The sequence below is a fragment of the Homalodisca vitripennis genome, chromosome 3, assembly GCF_021130785.1.
Source record: "Homalodisca vitripennis isolate AUS2020 chromosome 3, UT_GWSS_2.1, whole genome shotgun sequence".
Classification (NCBI taxonomy): domain Eukaryota; kingdom Metazoa; phylum Arthropoda; class Insecta; order Hemiptera; family Cicadellidae; genus Homalodisca; species Homalodisca vitripennis.
In genome coordinates, this window is record NC_060209.1 from 122,245,606 (window position 1) to 122,267,654 (window position 22,049).

The 22,049-nt window shown below is 32.7% G+C and overlaps 2 protein-coding genes across 3 annotated transcripts in view; one reads left to right on the forward strand and one right to left on the reverse strand.

Annotated features, from left to right (window-relative positions):
• LOC124357466 (lipase 1-like) overlaps positions 1–11,655 on the forward strand; it is a 49,207-nt gene extending 37,552 nt beyond the window's left edge. The window contains exons 4-8 of one of the 2 annotated variants that reach the window (XM_046809294.1): positions 6,135–6,285; positions 6,477–6,635; positions 8,514–8,595; positions 10,330–10,472; positions 11,295–11,655. In XM_046809294.1, coding sequence (XP_046665250.1) covers positions 6,135–6,285; positions 6,477–6,635; positions 8,514–8,595; positions 10,330–10,472; positions 11,295–11,444 — 685 coding nt within the window. In that variant the 3' untranslated portion in view covers positions 11,445–11,655. Of the gene's footprint in view, positions 1–6,134; positions 6,379–6,476; positions 6,636–8,513; positions 8,596–10,329; positions 10,473–11,294 lie in introns of both variants that reach the window. The other variant, XM_046809293.1, reaches the window with a different exon arrangement.
• A 3,541-nt stretch (positions 11,656–15,196) lies between these two features.
• Positions 15,197–22,049, reverse strand: part of LOC124358338 (FAST kinase domain-containing protein 1, mitochondrial) — a 61,673-nt gene continuing 54,820 nt past the window's right edge. Inside the window, exon 14 of the mRNA XM_046810638.1 lies at positions 15,197–15,541. The gene's annotated coding sequence lies outside the window, so the exon portion shown is untranslated. The remainder of the gene's footprint in view (positions 15,542–22,049) is intronic.

The following is a 22,049-nucleotide window of genomic DNA, read 5'->3' on the forward strand; positions in this document are numbered from 1 at the left end:
ATTATAAACATGTCACCATCTTATCTCGTGTATACAACATTTACGCCATAAACTATTTAACCTGCAAGTGTGTGTCTGAGAATAGTGCCTCTTGCTCAGTGTTGTATGGTCTTCTACGTGGGTTTCTTGTGGTGTACATAAATATTACTGCTCAGAATGTTTTTACAGAAAACCTACATTTAGACGTGCACAGTACAAAATCATTTAGATGGCAAATATTAATTTTGAGGTTATGTCTGTTTATAATAATTATAAATTATAAATTATTTATTGTTTTATTTGCCTTGATAAGGGTGGTTTACTACATTCATGACAGCTGACGGCGGAAGGTCATAAAAATATTGACGGAACAGTTATAGAATTTCACATGACTAATTCCGGATGTGAATAACATTTAGGCTACCATAACACTATCGTCAAAGTTTTTGATTCACTCCGCGTCGAAATATTGCTTACGGAATTACCTTCTTGAGACATTTCGGCCTCGCTGTGAAAAGCCATCATCAGTTCACAAATGTTAAAAAACCGAAATATTTCAAGAAGATAATTGCGTACGCAATGTTTCGAAGTGGAGTGAACCAGAAGACTTTGATGTTAATTATGACACCGACCTTGTAAGCCCAAGAATTGAAATAACATTTACCATGATTAGATTAAATTGCTTCACTCGCCTTTTCGGCTTTTGTGGTAAAATTGTGTATGGGGTATTATAGTGGAAGGACGTTATTTTGAGTTTTATAAAAAAAGTAGTTGATTGGACTTTGTCTTCTTCAAACGGCAATTATTAGGAAAATACATGCTCAAGTTCATTTACCACAAGTAGCTTACACTGCTTTTACTGTACACAGTGATGATATCACAGGCAGAGATGCGACGCGAAACTATCTAATACGTATTGATACAAGTACATGCAGAACAGTAGTGAAACAAAATACACAGCGATTTGACGCGAAGCGATACGAAACTATCTTATACGCAAGGACGTAGCCAGTGAGAGGGTCCAAAAGGAGTCCGGAACCTCCCCAAATGTTTAACTTTTTAAATTACTTTTTTATAAACGATTATTATTATTTAAATAGTTCAGTATTACTGACATGTACTGCTGAAAGATCGTTCTCAACAAATAAATGGGTCAAGAACTTTTTAAGGAACAAAATGGGACCTTTTTCTCTGTCCATTTCAGGAAATTATCAGTTGTGACTATGAAATTAATACGTGTTAACATATGCAAAACAAATCATACAGAGTAAGACACGACGTGATCTGGTGCAACAAACAAATCAATTTGATTTTCACAAGCGACTACAAGTAAATGTGTTGAGCAGCCAAGAAGGGTGGTGAGTTGAGAGAAATCATCAATGAGAAACAAAATTGCCTATTTAATAATAGACGTCAAACTTAATAAGAAGGAGAGTTGGGAAACCTTCAAACACAACCATTGTCTTTCAGGTGAATCACATTAACCCAAATAGACAATGCAGTTAAAATTTTCTTTAAAGAATTTACAATTTTGACATTAGTGTGGTTTTTTATTTGCATCAGATTTCAACTTAATTTTAAAAGAACATTAACAAATGCCTCGTAATTATTATAATTTTACAAGTTCTTTAAAAAAATGTATTTATTCCAAAGATTTGTCTGTTACCCTCCATTTATTTAAAGTCTATGTACGGAACTTAGGGCATTTAATTAATAGTTTCTTGTGATAGATTTTTATTACTGTCATTTTCATTGTCTGATGATTGTCTGTCTGTCTATCTATCCCTTGGACATTTCAAGAATGATATGACTAGACTTCATAGTTTGCAAGCAACATTACCAAAGCCTCTTACGCAACAAGTGTTGAGCCATACTCATATCTTGTTTAACAATAGATAGTCATAAGTAGAGTACCATTTTAGAAATTGCCATAATGCAGTCTGACTGTGGCACATTCTTTATTGGTTGTACTTCTAAGTAGCGTTACACCACATGTATCTGCATCACGTCTTGTTGGTGTATACATACCCAATTGGTAGGCTTGTTCATGTCCATCAGCTATTCTACCTTCCAAATACCCAGGGTCTATCTGTGTACTATACACTGTTTACTTAACACCAAATCCTAATGTTTACAAATGCTTACCTATAACATTATTTTTCATTACGTGTACATTAGCATTTTCTATAGATTTTGTCAAATTTTGAAAACACTGCTGTACTATTTTTGGAAAGCTTTGCATTAAAATACATTGCAGTAAAGCTACTCTTTTTTTAACGATTTAAATATTTAATTTAATTTAATATGTGATTTAATGATATAATTAATTTGGAAACTCATTAAAAACAACCTCAAAATAAGTATGGTATTCTATGTAGTTTTTATAAATAAACCATAACATTGTTTAATATTCCGTGAACAGGTAACTAGCAAGTATATCAATTGTTTCATCCATAACAGCTTATTGTTGTAATATGGGCAGAGTTATGCACAGAACAGGTTAAGATTGCCACTGATATAATATGATGGTTTGCAAAACTAAAAGATTTACCACATTGTAAACACTTCTGTTTTAAAATAGAAATTTTAATAATTTCTTGTCAGTGTAACTCCAGTTTTTACATATTCAGTAATTAGTAGAATTAGTGTTTAATTCGTTTGAGAGTTGGACTGTATTTTATATCTTAAGGAATCAATGATTTATTAACTTAGGAAATTACATAGTATCATGACAAGCCATGACAAGTATATCACGGTCATATAAGTACAGCAGAAAGCACCAATGAGACCAGGAAGTCTGATTTCCTGTTGTGACAGTTATTGACTACTATCAGTAGCGTAGCCAGAAATTTCGTTCGGGGGGGGGGTCCGAAACCGGGGGACGTTTTGTGTGTTATTTGCCAATGAGTTCACTGGTAAAAGGCCAAAAATATGGAGCTTTAGTAACGCCTTATAGAAAGTGGAAAGATGTAATAGACAAATTCAACTCTCACAGCAACTCTAGTACCACAAATTTTCTTGTATAGCTACAGAAACTTTACGAAGTTCATTTCTAGCCGAATAGAAGGCACCAAAATGATGTTGGATTCACTGGATAAGAAAGAAAAAGAACAAAACAGAGCTTCACTCAAGCGTATAATTGACACAACTATATTCTGTGGAGAAAATGAAATACCCCTTCGGGGACATTGGGCCACTGACGGCCGAAACCCTTTAGAAAAGGAGGGCAATTTTCGAGTGTTGCTCGGGTACAGATCATACTAACGGTCGGAAAATGCACCGAAAAACTATTGATTAGAAGTTCGGCTACTTTGGATATCGCGGATTGAGGTGTTTATGAATGAGTTATAATGATGATTGTTTGTATCATTACACTGTAGACGAGTATATAATTATCGGAAAACAGATCAGAAAAATCACTTTCGGTCGGAAATAAAATACACCTGAAAAACTCTAATGATTAGAACTTCAACTACTTCGGACTTCAGTTATTGAGGTAAACGTGGTATTTTTGATTGGGTTAGGACGACGATTTTTGTTATCATTAAACTGTACTCGACTACCTGTATAATTATCGAGAAAAAAATCACTTCCGGTCGGTAAATACCGAAGAAAAGCTCTCTACAGATTCAAGTTTTGAAGATTTTGGATTTCACTGGTTGAGTGGTTGAGGTAAAAGTGGTACTTAGAATTATGTTAGGACATTTATTTTAGGTATCAATTGAACGCCGACTAATACCTATATAATTATCGAAGAAAAATTGAAAAAAAATCACTTCCGGTCGGAATAATACACCGAGGAAAAACTCTACTGATAATAAGAAGTTCCGACTACTTTGGATTTCACTGGTTGAGTCGTTGAGATAAAAGTGGTACTTAGAATTATGTTAGGACATTTATTTCAGGTATCAATTGAACGCCGACTAATTCAACATATTTGTTCACAAAAATAATCACATCCGATCGGAATATACTAAGGAAAATGAAATAATACCTCAGTCAGTGAAATCCAAAGTAGTCGGAACTTCTTATTATCAGTAGAGTTTTTTCCGGTGTATTATCCGACCGGAAGTGATTATTTTTCTTCTATATTTATATAGGTATTAGTCGGCGTTCAATTGATACCTAAAATAAATGTCCTAACATAATTCTAAGTACCACTTTTATCTCAACGACTCAACCAGTGAAATAAAAAATGTCAAAATCTGAATCAGTAGAGCTTTTCCTCGGTATTTTCCGACCGGAAGTGATTTTATTGTTTTGTTTCTCGATAATTATATATGTATTAGTTGACGTTGAATTAATACCTAAAATAAACGTCCTAACATAATTATAAGTACCACTTTTACCTCAACCACTCAACCAGTGAAATCCAAAATCTTCAAAACTTGAATCTGTAGAGAGCTTTTCTTCGGTATTTACCGACCGGAAGTGATTTTTTATCGATAATTATACAGGTAGTCGAGTACAGTTTAATGATAACAAAAATCGTCGTCCTAACTCAGTCGAAAACGCCACATTTACCTCAATCACTGAAGTCCAAATTAGTTGTAGTTCTAATCAGTAGAGTTTTTCAAGTGTATTTTCCGACCGAAAGTGATTTTTTTATATTTTTTTCGATAATTATATACGTCTACAGTTTAATGACACCTAAAATCAACGTCGTAACTTAATTCTAAGCAATCATTTTACGTCCTCAAGACGAATTTGAACGAAGTAGTCGCTAATTTAAACTGTTCGCCGTGTTACGGTTCAGGTTACTTTGCGACGTCACGTGACCGCGCCCTATAGAAATACCGTGATTACACTACACTATCCGAAAGGCCGAGCCCAAAAGAATCGTTTGATACTTAATGATTTAAACAAAAGGTTAATTATATTTTTAAAACGGTCGCTTTAATCAATTAAATCAATCAATTTAATGTTTGTAGACAAGAATAATGATAACTGTCCTTTTTTCTCCTGCTCCAAGCTTTATTTTTTAATATGTCTTAAAATTTTGGGGGGTCTGGACCCACCCCCCTTCGCTACGCCACTGACTACTATAAACTTGTTGGAGGAGCCTTTTCTTTCATTTCTCCGTGGCATGTTAATAAGACCAGTATTCTACAATCTAAAATTTCAGCACCACACACAAAAGCAATAAGTTATTCGAACTTCACCCAATGAAATAGAAGAGTAAAAGTTGTATTTCTTCACTTATTAAATCTAAATCAAACGGAATAGAAAACAGAATATATTGTAAATATCTGTAATAGAAAGTAGGAACTAAAACATTGAAGTTTCTCATAGATGAGTGATAGGTAACTCGTATGTTATAATTGCTTGTGCCCACATATGTCTGTGTAGATTAGGGAAGGAAATACATGCTTTTATAAATAAATAAAAAACATATACTAAACATCCTAAATGCAGGAATGTTCATTTTTGGAGAACTTAAAAACTCTAAAGTATGTTGGTGCTCAAAAGGCTCATTCATTTCTCTTTATTATTTCGGCATGAAATAGGAAGAAGGAATACTGTTTGTTATTTATATATCATTTAACTCTTCCAAATAAACCATTACTAACATTAATGATCCTTACAAATCTTGCGATCTTGTATGTGCATAAATGCAGCCATTGCAAAAATATATCTTCAACAAGTCAAGTGAATTGTGACTGCAGGCTAATTTGATTTTTATAGAGCATTAGATCAAAAATATTCAACAAGAAAGTTACATTCACTTCATTTTATGAACAACCAAGTTATTCTGGGAATTCATGAAGAATTCTCTGCCAAATTGACAACTGTATTGTATAATTCACTTATCATTGAGTAATTTATTGAAAATGTCCAATTAGGAATAATTACTTTTTTTTATTACACCACTCTTTGCTGATAAGTACATTGGGTCTGGGAGTACATTAAATGACACTAATATTAAATGTCAGTTTTCATGATATTATAATATTGTATAGAAATATGTTCAGTTAATGTTTTATTCCACATACAATGTAATTTGTTTAAAGCAATTCATTTTAAATATATTGTGATTTTGTGGCTTACCATTAGTGTTTACTACCTGGGTACACACTCCACTGCCTTATTAGTATATTAAGGTGAACAAAATCAAATTGTTGTGGATATCTTTTAGAAATATACACTGTTGACAGTTTCCATGAGATGGGAAACTATGATGTACCGGCCATGATAGACTATATCCTGGCAGAGAGTGGTCAAGATCAGCTGTTCTACGTGGGCCATTCCATGGGCACCACGATGTTCTACGTCATGTGTGCCTGTCGTCCCCAGTACAACGCCAAGGTGCGAGCCATGTTCAGTTTGGCTCCGGTGGCATTTATGTCACAACTCCCTCCACTATTCAAACTATTAGCCCGTTATTACGAGCAAATCTTGGCAAGTATAGCACTGAAGTGATCTCATAAACTCAATTTATTATTTTTCTTGGGTTTATTGAAAGTACCATCAAAACTTATACTAGAATCAATGTACAGAACCTACTCACCCAGCACCGTATATATGAAGTGGTGCCAACAGAACCGTGGCTCTCATCCATAGAGGCTAACCTTTGTCGAGATGGATCGCCCTTCCAAACCTTCTGTGTTGAGATTGCTTTTGCTATTATTGGACGTGACTATACTCAGTTCAATAAGGTAAGTTCTTATAAATTTTTCACCTGATTTCATAAGACCTCAACTTTTAAGACCTTAACTTTACTCATATGTGCTGATAAATCCACATTTGGACAGTAGGGAACTCCAGAAAGTTGCAAGCAGCTTCTACAGTCCTCTTGGTCTTGGGTTTAGTAAAAATAACTAACTAAAACAGCTTAGTTATACACAGGTGTCTGTTAACACTTTCACTGCCGCCTCCTATTTTTGACAACTTTTTTAAACTGCCGCCCGTTTAAATGTTTATTTTAAATAAATATAATTTTTTAACCAATTATAACAAAACCATGGGACTTACATTTTTTAAAGCTGAGTTCTTCCTCTTTTTACACAAATGCTCATGCATAAATGTTTTCAAACAGAAAGTCTTGTTTTAAAACTAAAAAAGAACATAAGGTTTTTTTTTAAAAAAAAGTTGACCAAAAAACATTACCATGTAGTAGTATATGACATAAATATATTTCTCATTATTATTTGTTGTATTCAGCGTTGATATTACTGTCACTATAGCTACACATATTTACAATTGAAATCCACTTATTATTAAATGTTTTTTTAGTGTGCAAAGTCTTGAAACATGTTTCTTTGCAAATGGCAATTTTGCATTCGCTGCACTGATAGGAAGTGTCTCTTCTTGCAGCCTTGCCTGATCGTTTTTTTAGTTATTATGGAGCATAATACAAGTTGTTAATGCTATTTGCTTATATTTGTTATTTGAGTAGAAGAACAATGTCAACAAATTACTTTCATCTTTAAGAAGTCCATTGGTAATAAAATCAGGATCATTATCTGTGTCATCTTGGAATAAATCATCACTTTCACTGTCACTTGAAAATCTAAGTAACTTTTCTAGCACTTGATTGTCTTCAATATTGTCATGATTCATTTGTATTTACTCACAAACAATCTTTGTAAACTAAAGTAATAGCAAGCAAAGCAATAACAATGCAGACGACGAATTAACAGAACAAATGGCCGACGTGACGCAACGTTGCGTTCGTAAACAAACCACTTTCTAGATGACTGCCAACAACATTTCATAGATCGTAATTCATAGAGTATGAAATAAAAACATGGAAATAGCGAATGACTATCAATGCCGAAGTCCAAATACGTTTAAATGCATTTTTATTACTGTAAAAGTCAGTGCCGCCAAAAGACATTGTTGGCAGTCTATAGAATTCCATGTACGCTATCAAAATATGTTGTTGGCAGTCTATAGAATTCCATGCACGATGTCAAATGACATTGTCGGCAGTGAAAGTGTTAAGTGTAGGATCATTTGTGAGGTCATGGACGCCATGAGAAGTGAATCATATGTGAATATATGATTGTTTTCTAGTAACTCTGATTTTATAATTCTCAAAAAAATAAGGTCTCAAGCTATTTTATTATACTGCTTTTAATAATTAATAACTTAAACTCTTTCAGTGTCAACAGTGGATAAACTAGTGGTCTGCATCATATTTTACTTCATTTATAACATTTTATGTATCACTATTTACAATTTGTACTGTAATATTCATTTAAAAACGTCCTTCTATAATAATATTCATTGAAAAGGAAGTTTTTGTGACACTGTACCAAACTTCAGGAGGTGATGAGTAAAAATACAGTTTGTTGTGAGTTATTTAAAAATAGAACACAACATTTGTTTACAAATAACAGAGTAAATATTTTTCCAAAATAAAATAAAAAAATTTCTGCAAAGTTAACCTGGCATTTATTTGCTTATACACATGTTACTTCATGGATACTCAACCAGTATAATATTGGGTAGATAAAGGAGTTATCTTGTAAAAACATGTTATACTAAAGTATACATTGAATATAATTATCCTAAGTGTATCTCTGTTACAGAGCATGCTGCCAATGATAGTAGAACATATGTCAAGTACCAACCCCCGCACTCTCGCACATTACGGGCAGTTGATAAACTCAGGTACTTGATCATAAATAAATATCTTCACAATATAAGGTAAAAATGAGACCTTGTTGATTAGTAGGTTAAAAAATATTTTAACAGTTTTTTAAAGTGGCCGAGTCTTATATGTCTTCATAATAAATTAATACAAATACAAAGCTATAACTTCTATATTTAATTCCAAATTTAATTTTAAATAGGAATAAGTTTGAGATTTTTGTCAAAATAACCAACAACGTTTTTAATATTAAAAATCTTTTGCATTGTTATTAATTATATTTTTTCATTGCTACATCTCCCATTGCTCCAAAACCAAAAATAAGAACGTAAAATTATTTAAGATATAACATTGTTCTTATGAGGTCAAAATCAAGATGGCCAACAGTACAGTCAGCTCTTAAGCGAATCTTATTAAATGTCTAGTACGAAAGTATAACAAACAAAACAACTATGTGATTATCAAGAAGGTTGGTGAAAACAAAATTTCAAATTTAAAGAACGATAGGAAAGAACTTACATCTAGCTTCTACCTTGTATCCTCACCAGAGTGTTTGACTTCAGGAATGTTGCAGGATGGTACATATTGGTTCAGATTAGCATCAGGACTATACTAGTACAATAAAAGTTCTGCGCAGCAAGTATGTTCATATACACTTTAGTTGACGATGGGTGAGAATTACTGAAAATTTTTAGTTTTGCAAATGAAGAGAAATACAACTACAATACAATGAAAGATGATTTTTAAAGCTATTTAAATTTTAACAGTAATATGGTTTATTAATGGGAAAATTTCCTAAAATATAGTCAGAAGTTAGGGAACCAATAAATATTTTCATAAAGAAACTTGCTTACTGATAAAAATGTGTGAACAGAGGATTTTAGGTCTAGTTTGGTCAAAGATTTTGTACTTCAGAGACAATACTTTGTCAAAAGTAATGGTTGGACAATCAATTGACCATTTAAATTGCATTGACCATTGACTAATTTAGCAGCACTATTATGTAAGTTCATCAAGGAGCTGAAGTGATGAAAGTGCAACAATTAAAAATTAGGGATCCATCTGATTATGTTGAAGCAATAAATTATAAGAAACAACATCCTTTCATAACAATTTTGAGACAATTTAATTTATGGAAAGGAAAGGCGATAGAGACTATGAAAATGCCTTTCGAACAGAACTTTAAACCATTCCCTCCCATTGAACAGTGAAAAATGATACAGAGTGGTAAAAGAATCACCGAGAGAGTACATTCAAGGTTGAAAATATAAAAGTTGTGAAGAAGTGAAAATAAAGAATGTTATAACCCTGATTGGCTGTTTTAGGCAGATTTTAAACAGGTATTTTTCACCATCTGACACACACCATGTTAATAAAAAGTTTTCAATTTTTTCAGTATGTCTAATTTCTGAAATCTCAGAAACTACAGAATGAAAATGCAACCAAATTTTGTATTATTTCATGTTATCTCCTTGTAAACTGTTCACTCAAAAACTGCTATGAGAAAATGGGAAATCACATATAATGCGCTGCAGTAAAATTGTCGTATTGTGGTTTATTTGGTAGCCATTCCAAAAATTAGTTTTAAGTTTGGAAAACCTGAATTTAGCACTAAAATATAACATTAATTTAATGTAATTCATTTACTTGTTAAAGAAATAGAATTATAATTTGTCTCTGTTGAGTAGTGGACCTTATTATTAATTTAAATTTAGTCTGGATGTAATGTAATATGTATGTGATCTGTGTTCAAGGCCGGTTTCAATGGTACAACTGGGGACCTGAAGAAAATTTAGCAGTTTATGGCTCCAGAGAGCCTCCAGACTATGATCTATCCCTCATCACAGCCCCTGTCTCTCTACACTACAGCACCAATGACCCTCTCTCCTTTGAAAAGGTAATACAGTCAACAAATACTGAACATAAAACAAAATAAAAATCCAAGAAACAAAATAGTCTAGTTTTCCCAAAATATCAACAATTACGAAAGCAGCATTTGCACTGTTGTTCAATTCATCGAGAGAAGTTAATTTAATAACCATAGTTACAAAACATGAAAAAATATCATTACACTCCTGACTCTTGTTGTACAAATAGCCCTAGGGTTCTACCTCACTTACTTTAGCTCCCTGGTCTTGACCTTTTACTCACTAGGGTTGGTCAGGCTTTAAAAAATGACAATTAGATTTTATTTGGAAGTCTGCATTAGACATTGTTCTAAGAATAATTTTCATTCTATTTTAGCCCTGAAATAAAAGCTACACCTAAAGCGAAAAGAAATCATCCCAGTCACATCCTAGAGTATTAGAGTAGTCCATCATCAAAATGCTATATTTTCTGAAGTTATTGTTTCTCAACAGCTCAACTATATGTCAAGGACATTAGGATGAAAAATAAAAATGTTTAAATTGAAAATCTACATACTTACAATATATACTTACATGCCAAATGTCGTCAATAATAGACCACTGTTTAGTCTCTTAACAGTGACAGATAGCCCCACACACACTCATACTCACACTTAATTATTTATGAGAACATTTTTTTTTCCAAACTCAGAATATGCAATTGGGGCAGTTTCCACACAAATGTCAAAAATTGATTTTCTACAGTATTAAAATACTATTTTATTTTGTAACACTACATAAAAATAGAAATTGATTGCACTAAAAAGTAAAAAGCCTAGTAAAATAGAACAGCCTGGTGTTCTTTGTTACAGGATGTCAAGAATCTTGCTGCCAGACTACCCAATGTTATTGGTGTATTTAAAGTGCCTAATGAGCATTTCAACCACATTGACTTTCTGTTGGGTACTGATGCAGACAGTCTTTTATACAAGGATATCGTACATCTCATGAAGAAGTTGTAGAATTAATTTGCAATAATATTAAAAACCCATGAAAACGCTCATAACGTCTAAGAATGGACAGACTTCAAAAATTAGCAATCATAGTTTCAGTTATGATTCCAACCCTAATTATTCTTCCATTGTAAGAAATGGCATATTAGGATATCTGCCAATCTTAAATTTATCCATGTTTGGAAGTTTAAGACCAGGGTATTAAGATCCACCATTTTATTTTATTGTCCACTTACTCTATAAGTACATGACTTCCACACGACTGTGACTGACCCTCCTACCCAAAGTCTAACTGTTTCAGTTATTTCTTTGTGGGAAGCACTAATACAGTGATGAGGATATCACTAGTCACTAATACTAGTGTGCTAAATAAAGTACAATATATTAGACATTACCAACTTTAATGCAGTCAGACCGCAGTATCCATTAGCTACTGGTTGTTATACTTTTATAATTAAAGCAGGCAGGACATTAAAATTAGTTAATAAGAATATTATTGTGAGTCGAGTTTTTAAATACTGATTTCATATATATATATATATATATATATATATATATATATATATATATATATATATATATATATATATAACCAATGTTCCATTTAGAATTATCAAAATTTAGTATTTTTATTTCTGTCACGTTTTTCTTTTCGTGTAGAGAAAAATTACAGTACATGCAATTCTACCTTAATTATTATAATATATTATATTAATTATATATAAAAATTTTTAGTGACATCTTAATGGCATTTTTATTGAAGACATGGAAAGCCGTCAATGTAATTATTAGAACATTATATTATTTCAGTTCCAAAGAGTAAATTTTATGAGATAAACAACATTTAGTTTTTTTTAATTCCATAACTTTTGTATATAGACATTTTGTTTCATAAATAAAAGTTCATAAGTGTAAATTAGTTATATTTTTATTTAAAACAGAATAAGATAGAGTGATGAAAAAATTGAAGACTGAAGTAATATAGAAAAATCATATATTAAGTTAGAGTAATCATCCATACTTTGTAAGAAATGGTTTTTTACTTTTATAAGAAATTCAGTTTGCTAAAAAATAATTAACTGTGATAATAAGTGCAATTTTGTACATTAAATATAATTATGTTATGTTGTTAAAGACTGTATTTTTAAGAAACATTAATTTATTTTGTTTGAATAAGAGTTATTGTAGTTTTACGTATTTGAATTTCTTTTGTATGTTTAGTTTCAAATATTACAATTTAATTTCTAATTAACAGTAAAACTAAGGAGAATTGAAATGAAATATAATTTTGTTGTTGTGATATATTTACTAGTTGTAATCTGACAGTGAACAATAGGTCTTCATTTCGAATTGTTCGTAATTTTTTAATTACACAATCTTTTTATAATGCACATTGTACTTTTTTTGTTTAGCCTCTTTTGGATTAAAAAAAGGTAAATTTCATTAAAGATGAATGTAATTTTATCAAATCTTCAAAGCTGTTTTGGTGAAAAGAAGGGCCTATAACGTAACTATATTATAGACATCTTAAATATCAACTGACCTACATAAATGAAACATTCTATTAAAATTTGTGGCAGTCAGTAAACACATTTATCTACACCAGTGGGTTAAACAGATAGAAAAATAATAATAATAATAATAATTCTTTATTGCAGTAAAACAATTAACAAAATTGCATTGCAAGCGTCATTTCAACATTTGGATTTAAAAATCTATAAACTAAAACCTATCTTAACATAGGCACAGTTAATTCCACATACTCATGTGTGAACCTAACAATATATTGTATTTTGCATGTTTTGGATATCAGAAAAGGATAAATAGAATAATAATAATAAAATATTAATTTTCATCCCAGCGGCCCATCGTAAACTCATCAACGGAGTAAAATGCCTTTGACAACAAAAAGTGTCTTAATCGAGATTTGAATTGTTTGGGTTCATTAATTCATTTGAGATCTCCAGGGAGCTTATTGATTAACTTGACACCCATTTGAGATGGCAAGTGTTCGAACATAGCCGTTCTATGCTGTTCTGTCCTGAAATTGTTCCTGCCTCTGGTCTCGTACTGATGGACGTCCCTGCCCTGAACCAGTTCACATTTGAATCGGCAGTACAGGGTAACGTTGAGAATATAGAGGCTGGGTAAGGTTAGAAATCCAAGCTCCCTGAAGGCAATTTTACACGACTCTCTGGGTTTTAATTTCGAAATTATTCAAACAGCTTTCTTTTGTGTTCTAAATACTCTGTCAAATTTGTATTTAGAACAGCTGCCCCATAGTCTCAAACCGTAGGTCAAATGTGGATGTACTATGCCAAAGTAGGCAGTTTTCAGTACATCAAACGAGCAGAATTTTGCTAGATTGCGTAAGACATAAGTGCCTGAGGCAACCTTTGAGCAAACTCTGTAAATGTGATCGCTCCAGGTCAGTCCCCTGTCCAGGTACATCCCCAGAAACTTGGTGGATTCGGCTTCATCTAAGATAGCTTCATCCGCCATCACAATTGGTCTGTATTCGTCTTCTTGTTGACGGAGACAAAATTTTATTACGTTAGTTTTGGCATAGTTAGTTTTTAGATTTATCTTTGAAAAGTGCTCGATGCATGCGTTTAGTTCAATAAAGGCTTTGATCTCAAGATCTTGTTTCGTACTTGATCTGATGCAGAGAGTCGTATCGTCCGAATATTGAATCACCTCTCCATTTTGAATTGATGAATTCAATCTGTTGACGTAAATGAGAAAAAGTATGGGCCCCAAAATTGAACCCTGGGGAATACAAAACGACTGAGTTGACTAGACTTTGCCTCTCATAGTCAAATGCACTTTGTGGACAAATATTAAACATATAAAATAAAATTAAAAGTTTATTTATGTTTTATTACTTAAAATGAAAGTTTTGAAAACCTACACAGATTATAAAAATTTCACTATGAACATATAGTTAGGTTACATGCTTATTCTTGAATTTTTTGTGTAATCTGATGTTTTATAAACAATGAGTGTGCTCCCTGAAATATCATTATTTATTTTATAGTGCTTATCATGGTGCTAAGAAAATAATAATACTGAAAGACTTATAAATATGTTCACTCTCTTTATAAGGAAACTTATCAAACAAACTCAATGACTTCTATGAATAACATACCATCTTATTTCTTTTTTTCTAATTTAACTTATCAAATCATACATAGTAACTTATCATTTTCACAATGGGGGTCATGGCAAGTAGGAGGTACTTCAAAGCATGGCGAATTCACTTTTCTTAGAAAGAACTTACCTCAAGCTAAAGTCTTTCTGAACAGTGAATTAATAAGACAATATGTCAGCTATAAGGCTCTTTATTAGCTCAACGAGCAACTCAAAATTATGTGCGGTAATTTCGGGATTGAGTTTATTGAAGCAAATAGCTATGTTCGTCTTCAAGAAGGCATCCACATCAAAAAGAGAGCAACTTCTCGGCTTGGTGCACTCTCTGTGGACGCAATCTCTGTGGCAGTTCAGGCTCTGGATAAAACCCACACACTTCCAGAACTAAGCAAGTCAAGTCAAAAGCTACACCTCTCTCCCCGGTTTTCTGTATTCCTTAGCATGTTTGACTCTCTTGATTTCAACCAAGAAGATGATTGGAAGTTGTTGTGAAAAGTATATATGCAATAAAAAAGTATTTATTTATACAAGACAATTAATAAATAAAAAATTCACAATCAGATCTTATATTTGAATCCTTGATTGATCTTGTATAAATGAATACACACATAATTGCTTTTGATCTTTTTACTCACAGTACATTTGAATGAAAATGAATGTTCTATGATTGAATAATATGTACATGGAAGGAATTATAAAACCCCCTTCTATTACGATAGTTAAATCTATAAGGTTTAACATCCGACATTAACATTTGTTATTGGTGGTGGTTGGAGAGATTTATGTACACTTTGATTTAAACATAATACTTTATGTTTCAAGAATAAAAAAATAAATACTGAATATAAATATATATACAGATTGCTATTAGACTACACTACTCCAGTTGTGAATCCGGGATATTTCTTCAAAAAAAGTGGCAGATACTCTTACGACAGATCTCTCCATCCATTATCCTGAAATCAAATATTGAAATATAGCAAAAGTCCATGATAAGGCTGTCTAATTAATATTACTTCTTTCATTTAAATCTTAGATGTTAAAAGGCATGCCTTATATTGTTTTTTTATTTGTTTATTTTAAGTAGCTTTTTAAAATAAGAATTAAGCTATGCTATGGACAATTAATTTTACTTTGACAAATTTTGGTGCCTTTTCAACAGTTATTGTAATTTCTTTGTGTATCTCCAACCAAATAAGAATTGTATCATCTTACAATTTTTAGTAGCCATGACATTGCATTAGGTTATGTGTATCTTGTCATATTCTACCATACAGGCAAGTGATATTATTATGACTAATTTCATATCCAGAGAAAATAATTTGAATAAGGAAAAAACCTTTATTTTTCATCTTTAACATCACTTACAAACTTTTGAAGAATAAAATGTATATGCCAAACAAAGTATATTATTATCATGAAACAAAGTCATTTTCTACTTAGGTGATGTAGTCAGTTTCTGCCAAAGTTTTTTTTTTCAAGTTCATATCCAAAGCTCTTTTAAGATAGCTTCGTTAAAGACAGAAAATATAAGAAAAACTTATTGAATACTAAACAGGATTTATTGGCATTTAAATGGTAATTTTGGGTAATTCTGCAACCAGGCCCAAAAAGAGCTGAAAATAAAAATGAGAATTTTTACTGTATTTATAACAAATTGTAAATGTAGGGAACTGCATATTTTTTAAGTGATGTATGACTTATGGAAATTAAATGTTTTTTAATAAAGTATTACTGAAATAAATTACATTTTTATACAAAATGAAAAGGCAGTTGTGGAACTAACCAACAGAAGTGACTACTTCTTATAACAGGCTATAAATATATATCTTGAAAAAGTAAGTTTGCCAATTATTAAATGGTTATTAATTATATTTTAAAATAATATGAGAAACTCAGTTCTTTGACATAAAAAGTGTTATATTTTCTATTAATCTTATACACATTTTTCTAATATTTTTTTTACATTTCATATATTACAATGATCACTGACTTCTACATATTTAAGTAATAAATATTTATTTATACATTTTCATTATTATTGCTAATATTAGTTTCTACAATTTGGTCAGTATTATTTTCACTACAATCTTATGTTAAAAAAAATAGCAGTCGTGGGACTGCCGATAGAAGTGAAAACGGAACTATTAAGTTGAGAGTAATTAAAACTATATGCAAAAATTATATGAAATTTTTTATGTTTTATTTATTAGTTACATATGATGGGTTAAACAAATCATGAACAAAATATAAATACAAAGTGGTTGAAAAAATAATTAATATACAATTATCTTAACAATATCTTAATAAAAACAATAAATGAACATATTTCATAAAATCTAAAATTATTATAACATTTTTTTAATTTTCCAATTTTAAAATCCACGAAAAAATATTATCAAATAACTAGAAATCTATTTTACCACGCTAGTAAGATAAATCTTATACCGTAATAATACTCATTTCATGATGAAGAGGTTAAATATTAATAAACATAGAATACAAGTGAGTAAACACCGAGTGAACAACAGTGAGTTGAACACCGTTGTAAATAATACAGTTATTGCTACGGATAAAGTATATAATTGCAATAACAATTAAACCCACAATATTTTTAAAACTAATAAATTAGTTAAATTAACTTGGTTCTTTCGTAAAGGTATTTTTATTGCACAATAAACTAATTTATTGAGTTAATACGGTATCAGTGAGCCAATGCGCCAACTACAGTTCCGGCAGAAACGTTCACTCATCACTTCATACGCTACTACAGGCTAAACTAAACTTCCAATAAAAAAATGATAAATTACAAAAAAAATATTCATCTATTTTCACACAACTTTCTCGCTGACAAATTTTGTCTGACCAAAAAATAAAAAAAAATCCTCGCTTACTACTTTTTTCTTGTCATTGTAAACGCTATGTAAAATGTAAACAATAATAAAAATTATTTCGAAATGTTTTTTAATATTTAAAAATGTAACCAATAGATTGCCAATATTAAGAGCTTTAATTTGACGTATCTTACAGAATTGTATGACATTGGCTTCACTTTTAAATCGCGAGAGGAAGCCGTAAAGGTCACTGATTTTCGCAGTCTGTTTTCATACTCCGCCGAGACAGTTTTAACACACAGCGAGACTGACTTTTTCATGCAGGTTAGTAGTCCGCGGCCAAGTCTACGGTTAAAAAAACACAGCGAGACTGACTTTTTCATGCAGGTTAGTATCATTAGCATGTCGGTGACGCGAACCGAGGATTTTACCCTCTACCAAAACGCTCAACGCGCCTAAAGAAGTTTTCACTTCAAAAATAATTACTTCATTTTCATTGTCATTATACAATAAAAATGAAATTATAGGCTTACTGTATAACTGAAATAAGAAATTAAAATTCTGAAATAAAATTTCGCTAAATATCCTGTAAACACAGCATCTATTGTTGTTTCATACTCCATATTATGCGTTTATCGTTTGAGATTGTTAAATTTAATTTATCTTTTAAAAAGTCAATTCATGGTTCTGAGGTTTCTTCAGCAAAATTAGTATTAAAATCTGTTTTTACGTAATTTATTTTTTAAGTGAATGTAAGATAAGACCTAATGTAACTGAATAAAGGTTATAATTCTAATTAACAGAAAAATTAATTTTCTTCCAGAATTAACTCTACAACTGGCAGTCGCCTGATTATCAGTCGATATTAATGTTTCTGTAGTGGCAGTCGCCTGAAAATCAGTCGATTTGACACGTGCCCGTTTGACATCTGTTATAATCAATACACGAACTAAACTGCAATGATTCATATACCACTGGAATCAGAAATAGTTGCTGATTTGATCGATGTATTTTGTTTTGTTTTGTATGCCATGATTTAAGTATGACATATTGAAAACGAGAGTTGTTTGTAAACAGTCGGCCATTGTTGTATTGTTACCCGGTCGCGTTATTCTTGTCCATCTAAAACGTAAGTTTATTACATGAAATAAGTGTTTTTATGTAATAAGTGTGTTTATTTATGTGTATAAATTCTCGTAGATTGTGTTTTATCAGTTTATTTTGTGATGTTATGAAGAAATATATGTGAAAAAATATATTAGTGAGCTTTTGTATTCTAGGCTATGTGCAGAGTTGTGATAGTTTTAGTTAGCTTTAGGATCATTTTCATATGCGATGATCATGATATAAAGCTTCTTTATTTATTTTTATAGGCTTACCTTTAACGTATTTTTTGAATTTTTCGAGTAATAATTAAGGTTATGATGAATTTTATAGTAACACAGTCGTATCCATAGCAACGAATTTAGCCGTATTGTACTTTCTTCAGTTTAGAGTATTTCATAATTATTGTTTTAATAAAAAAAATGTAGTAAACTATACCATTTTCTAAAACTATAAAAAATTTTCAACATTTTGGGTATTTTGGAAATATTGTTTTTCACACAATATGTCTTTTATAGGTGCACTCCCACCACTTTTACATACTTTTTTTTATTTTTTGAAAACAAACTTAGTAAAAAAGTGATAAATTTCTTATATATTGCGGTTTTTATTTTCATAAATAAAAAGTAAATTTTCTTGTGAAAACAATGATATATAATGCATATAGGTTTATAATCAAATTATATTTTTAAAAAAATTAAAAACCGATACTACTGCAAAACACCTCAAAATGGCCTGCCACTTGAGGACATTTCAACTGCCAGCTCGAGGGTTAAATTACACTATGGCCTTGTTAGCTAGAAAAGCTCTAATAAATTGATTTTGAATCCTTTTTTTAAATCTCAACAGGACGAAACTAGTAGTGAACTGGAAAAGGAATTACTATTTACTGTGTTGAATTCAATTCAGAATCCAATAAGCTTTAAATACTGCAATTAAAAGATGCAGTAAGTTAATCGAGCACAGATCTAATAACAAGAGATCTGGTGGCGGCTACAGTGAAGGTGGCTTCACTGCAAGGGGACAGAGAGGTTACTATAGCCTCAGCCTACTTCCCCAACCCGTCAGCAAGCTGCCCACCGAAAGAATTAGAAAGACTATTGCAGAGCTGCAGAGACAGAGGCTCGGCCCTCATTCTCAGCTGCGACTGCAATGCTCACCATACGTATTGGGGAAGTACGAACACAAACAAGAGAGGTGAGGAACTTCTACAGTTTATGTTCAGCAATGATCTAGTGTTAGAGAATAGAGGGTCAAGCCCAACCTTTATAACTAGAAATAGGAAAGAAGTCCTGGACATAACCCTATCTACAGGACTCAAAAACATAAATATAGTAAGGTGGCACGTCTCCAAGGAGGCCTCACTATCGGACCACTGTCCAATTAGGTTCGACATAGAGGAGATAGGGGAAAGATACGTGACCCACAGGGTTCCTAAATCGACCAACTGGAGAGGCTACAGAGAGTCCCTGGCAGAAGAGTTGGAAGAAATAGGACCCTTTCAGAAAAATGAATTTGAATTAGAAAGGTCTGCACAAATAGTAGAGCAAGCTATAATAAAGGCCTACGAGAAAAACTGTCCTCCCAGGCAAAACCGGTTGAAGAGGGATGTGCCGTGGTGGACTGGGAGGTTGGAAACATTAAGAAACAAAACGAGGAAATTATTTAAATGGGCAAAAAGGACAGACGATTGGCTCCCTTATCTACAGGCCCAAAATGAATATAAAAAAGAACTTAGAACAAATAAAAGAAGAACCTGGAGGAATTTCTGCAAAAATATTAACAGTCTTCCCGAGGCATCCAGGCTTCAAAAAACTCTCCAAACGGAGCATACAAATCCTATGGGGACTCTAGTAAAGGACAATGGTGACCTAACAATGAACAGGAAGGAGACCTTAGAACTACTTCTGGAGACACACTTCCCGGGGGGTCAGCTAACTCGTAATGAGGATACTTATTCTCTATATGGGGGGGGATCCAGTCGGGAGGTGGCAAAAGCCAGACAGTTGTCTAACAGACTATTCACACACGAAAGAATTAAATGGCCGATAAGATCGTTCAAGCCATTTAAATCTCCTGGGGCGGATGGAGTTTTTCCAGCCCTTCTTCAAGAGGGGCTGGACATTCTATTAAATACCCTTAGCATTCTATTTAGAAGCAGTTTCGCCCTAGGATATATACCAAAGAACTGGAGGATAGCACTAGTGGTGTTCTTGCGAAAAAATGACAGGGATCCAACAAAACCCAGTTCGTACAGACCCATAAGCCTAACCTCCTTCATGGTGAAAACTATGGAAAAAATAATAAATAGACACATAAGGGACGTAATATTACTGGAACACCCACTTAGTCCCACACAACACGCATACATAGAAGGAAAATCAACCACCACTGCTCTCCACAGTTTAGTGAGAGAGGTGGAGAATACCTTCGAAAAAAAGGAAGCCCTAGTCAGCGTCTTCATGGACATTGAAGGAGCTTTCGACCGAGTAGCATATCAATCCATGAAGACTGCGATGGAACGTTTTGGAGTTTCCCCAGACATAGTCAAATGGATAGTAGCCCTCCTAAAAAGCAGACAGGTGAAAGCCAAGTACGGGGACGAATCGGCTGCGATCACGGCCCAAAGAGGCTGCCCCCAGGGGGGAGTCTTATCTCCTCTCCTGTGGGCGATGGTAGTGGATGATCTCCTAAGAAAAGCAGAGAAGAGGGGGATAAGGCTACTATGTTATGCGGATGACCTAGTGCTTATGATTAAAGGGAAAAACATAGGCAGGCTGGAACGCCTAATACAAACAGAACTGAACTTCATAAGCAACTGGTGTCATGGGGAAGGTCTGCGGATCAACCCATCAAAAACTAATATGATTACCTTTACCAGGAAAAGGAAATTCCAGCTAGCTAAACCGGTCCTGAAGGGAATCAGCATTAACCAAACAAAAGAAGTGAAATATCTGGGTTTAATCCTGGATGAGAAGCTCACTTGGAACTCCCATATTAGAAACAAGACATCCAAAGCAATAATGGCCCTTGGGGCCTGTAAGAGACTCTTTGGATTTAAATGGGGACTTAAACCCAAAATGATATATTGGATTTACGAAACCATAGTAAAACCAATGGTCACATATGCTGCTTTAGTGTGGTGGCCGAAGGTCGAACAAACAACAGCTGCAAAAAGGCTACAGAGTCTTCAGAGGTTAGCTTGCTTAAGCATCACGGGAGCAATGAGCTCCTGCCCAACACTAGCAATGGAAGCGGTTCTGGGTTATACTCCTCTTGGCCAGGAAGTGATGAGAACAGCTGCGATGAGCGCAATGAAGCTTCTAGGAACAAAGGTAATAATTGCTACCTCCCTAGAAGGCCACATGAAGATATTGGAAAATTTCCCTGAGGCTGAAATGCTAACCAAAGTATCTGATACTATGGTTAAGAAATACTCCTTTGAAAAACCATACACGGTCTCTATCGGAAGTAGGGAGGAATGGATTAAAAGGGAGGCCTACCCTAAAAAAGGAGTCCTGAAGTT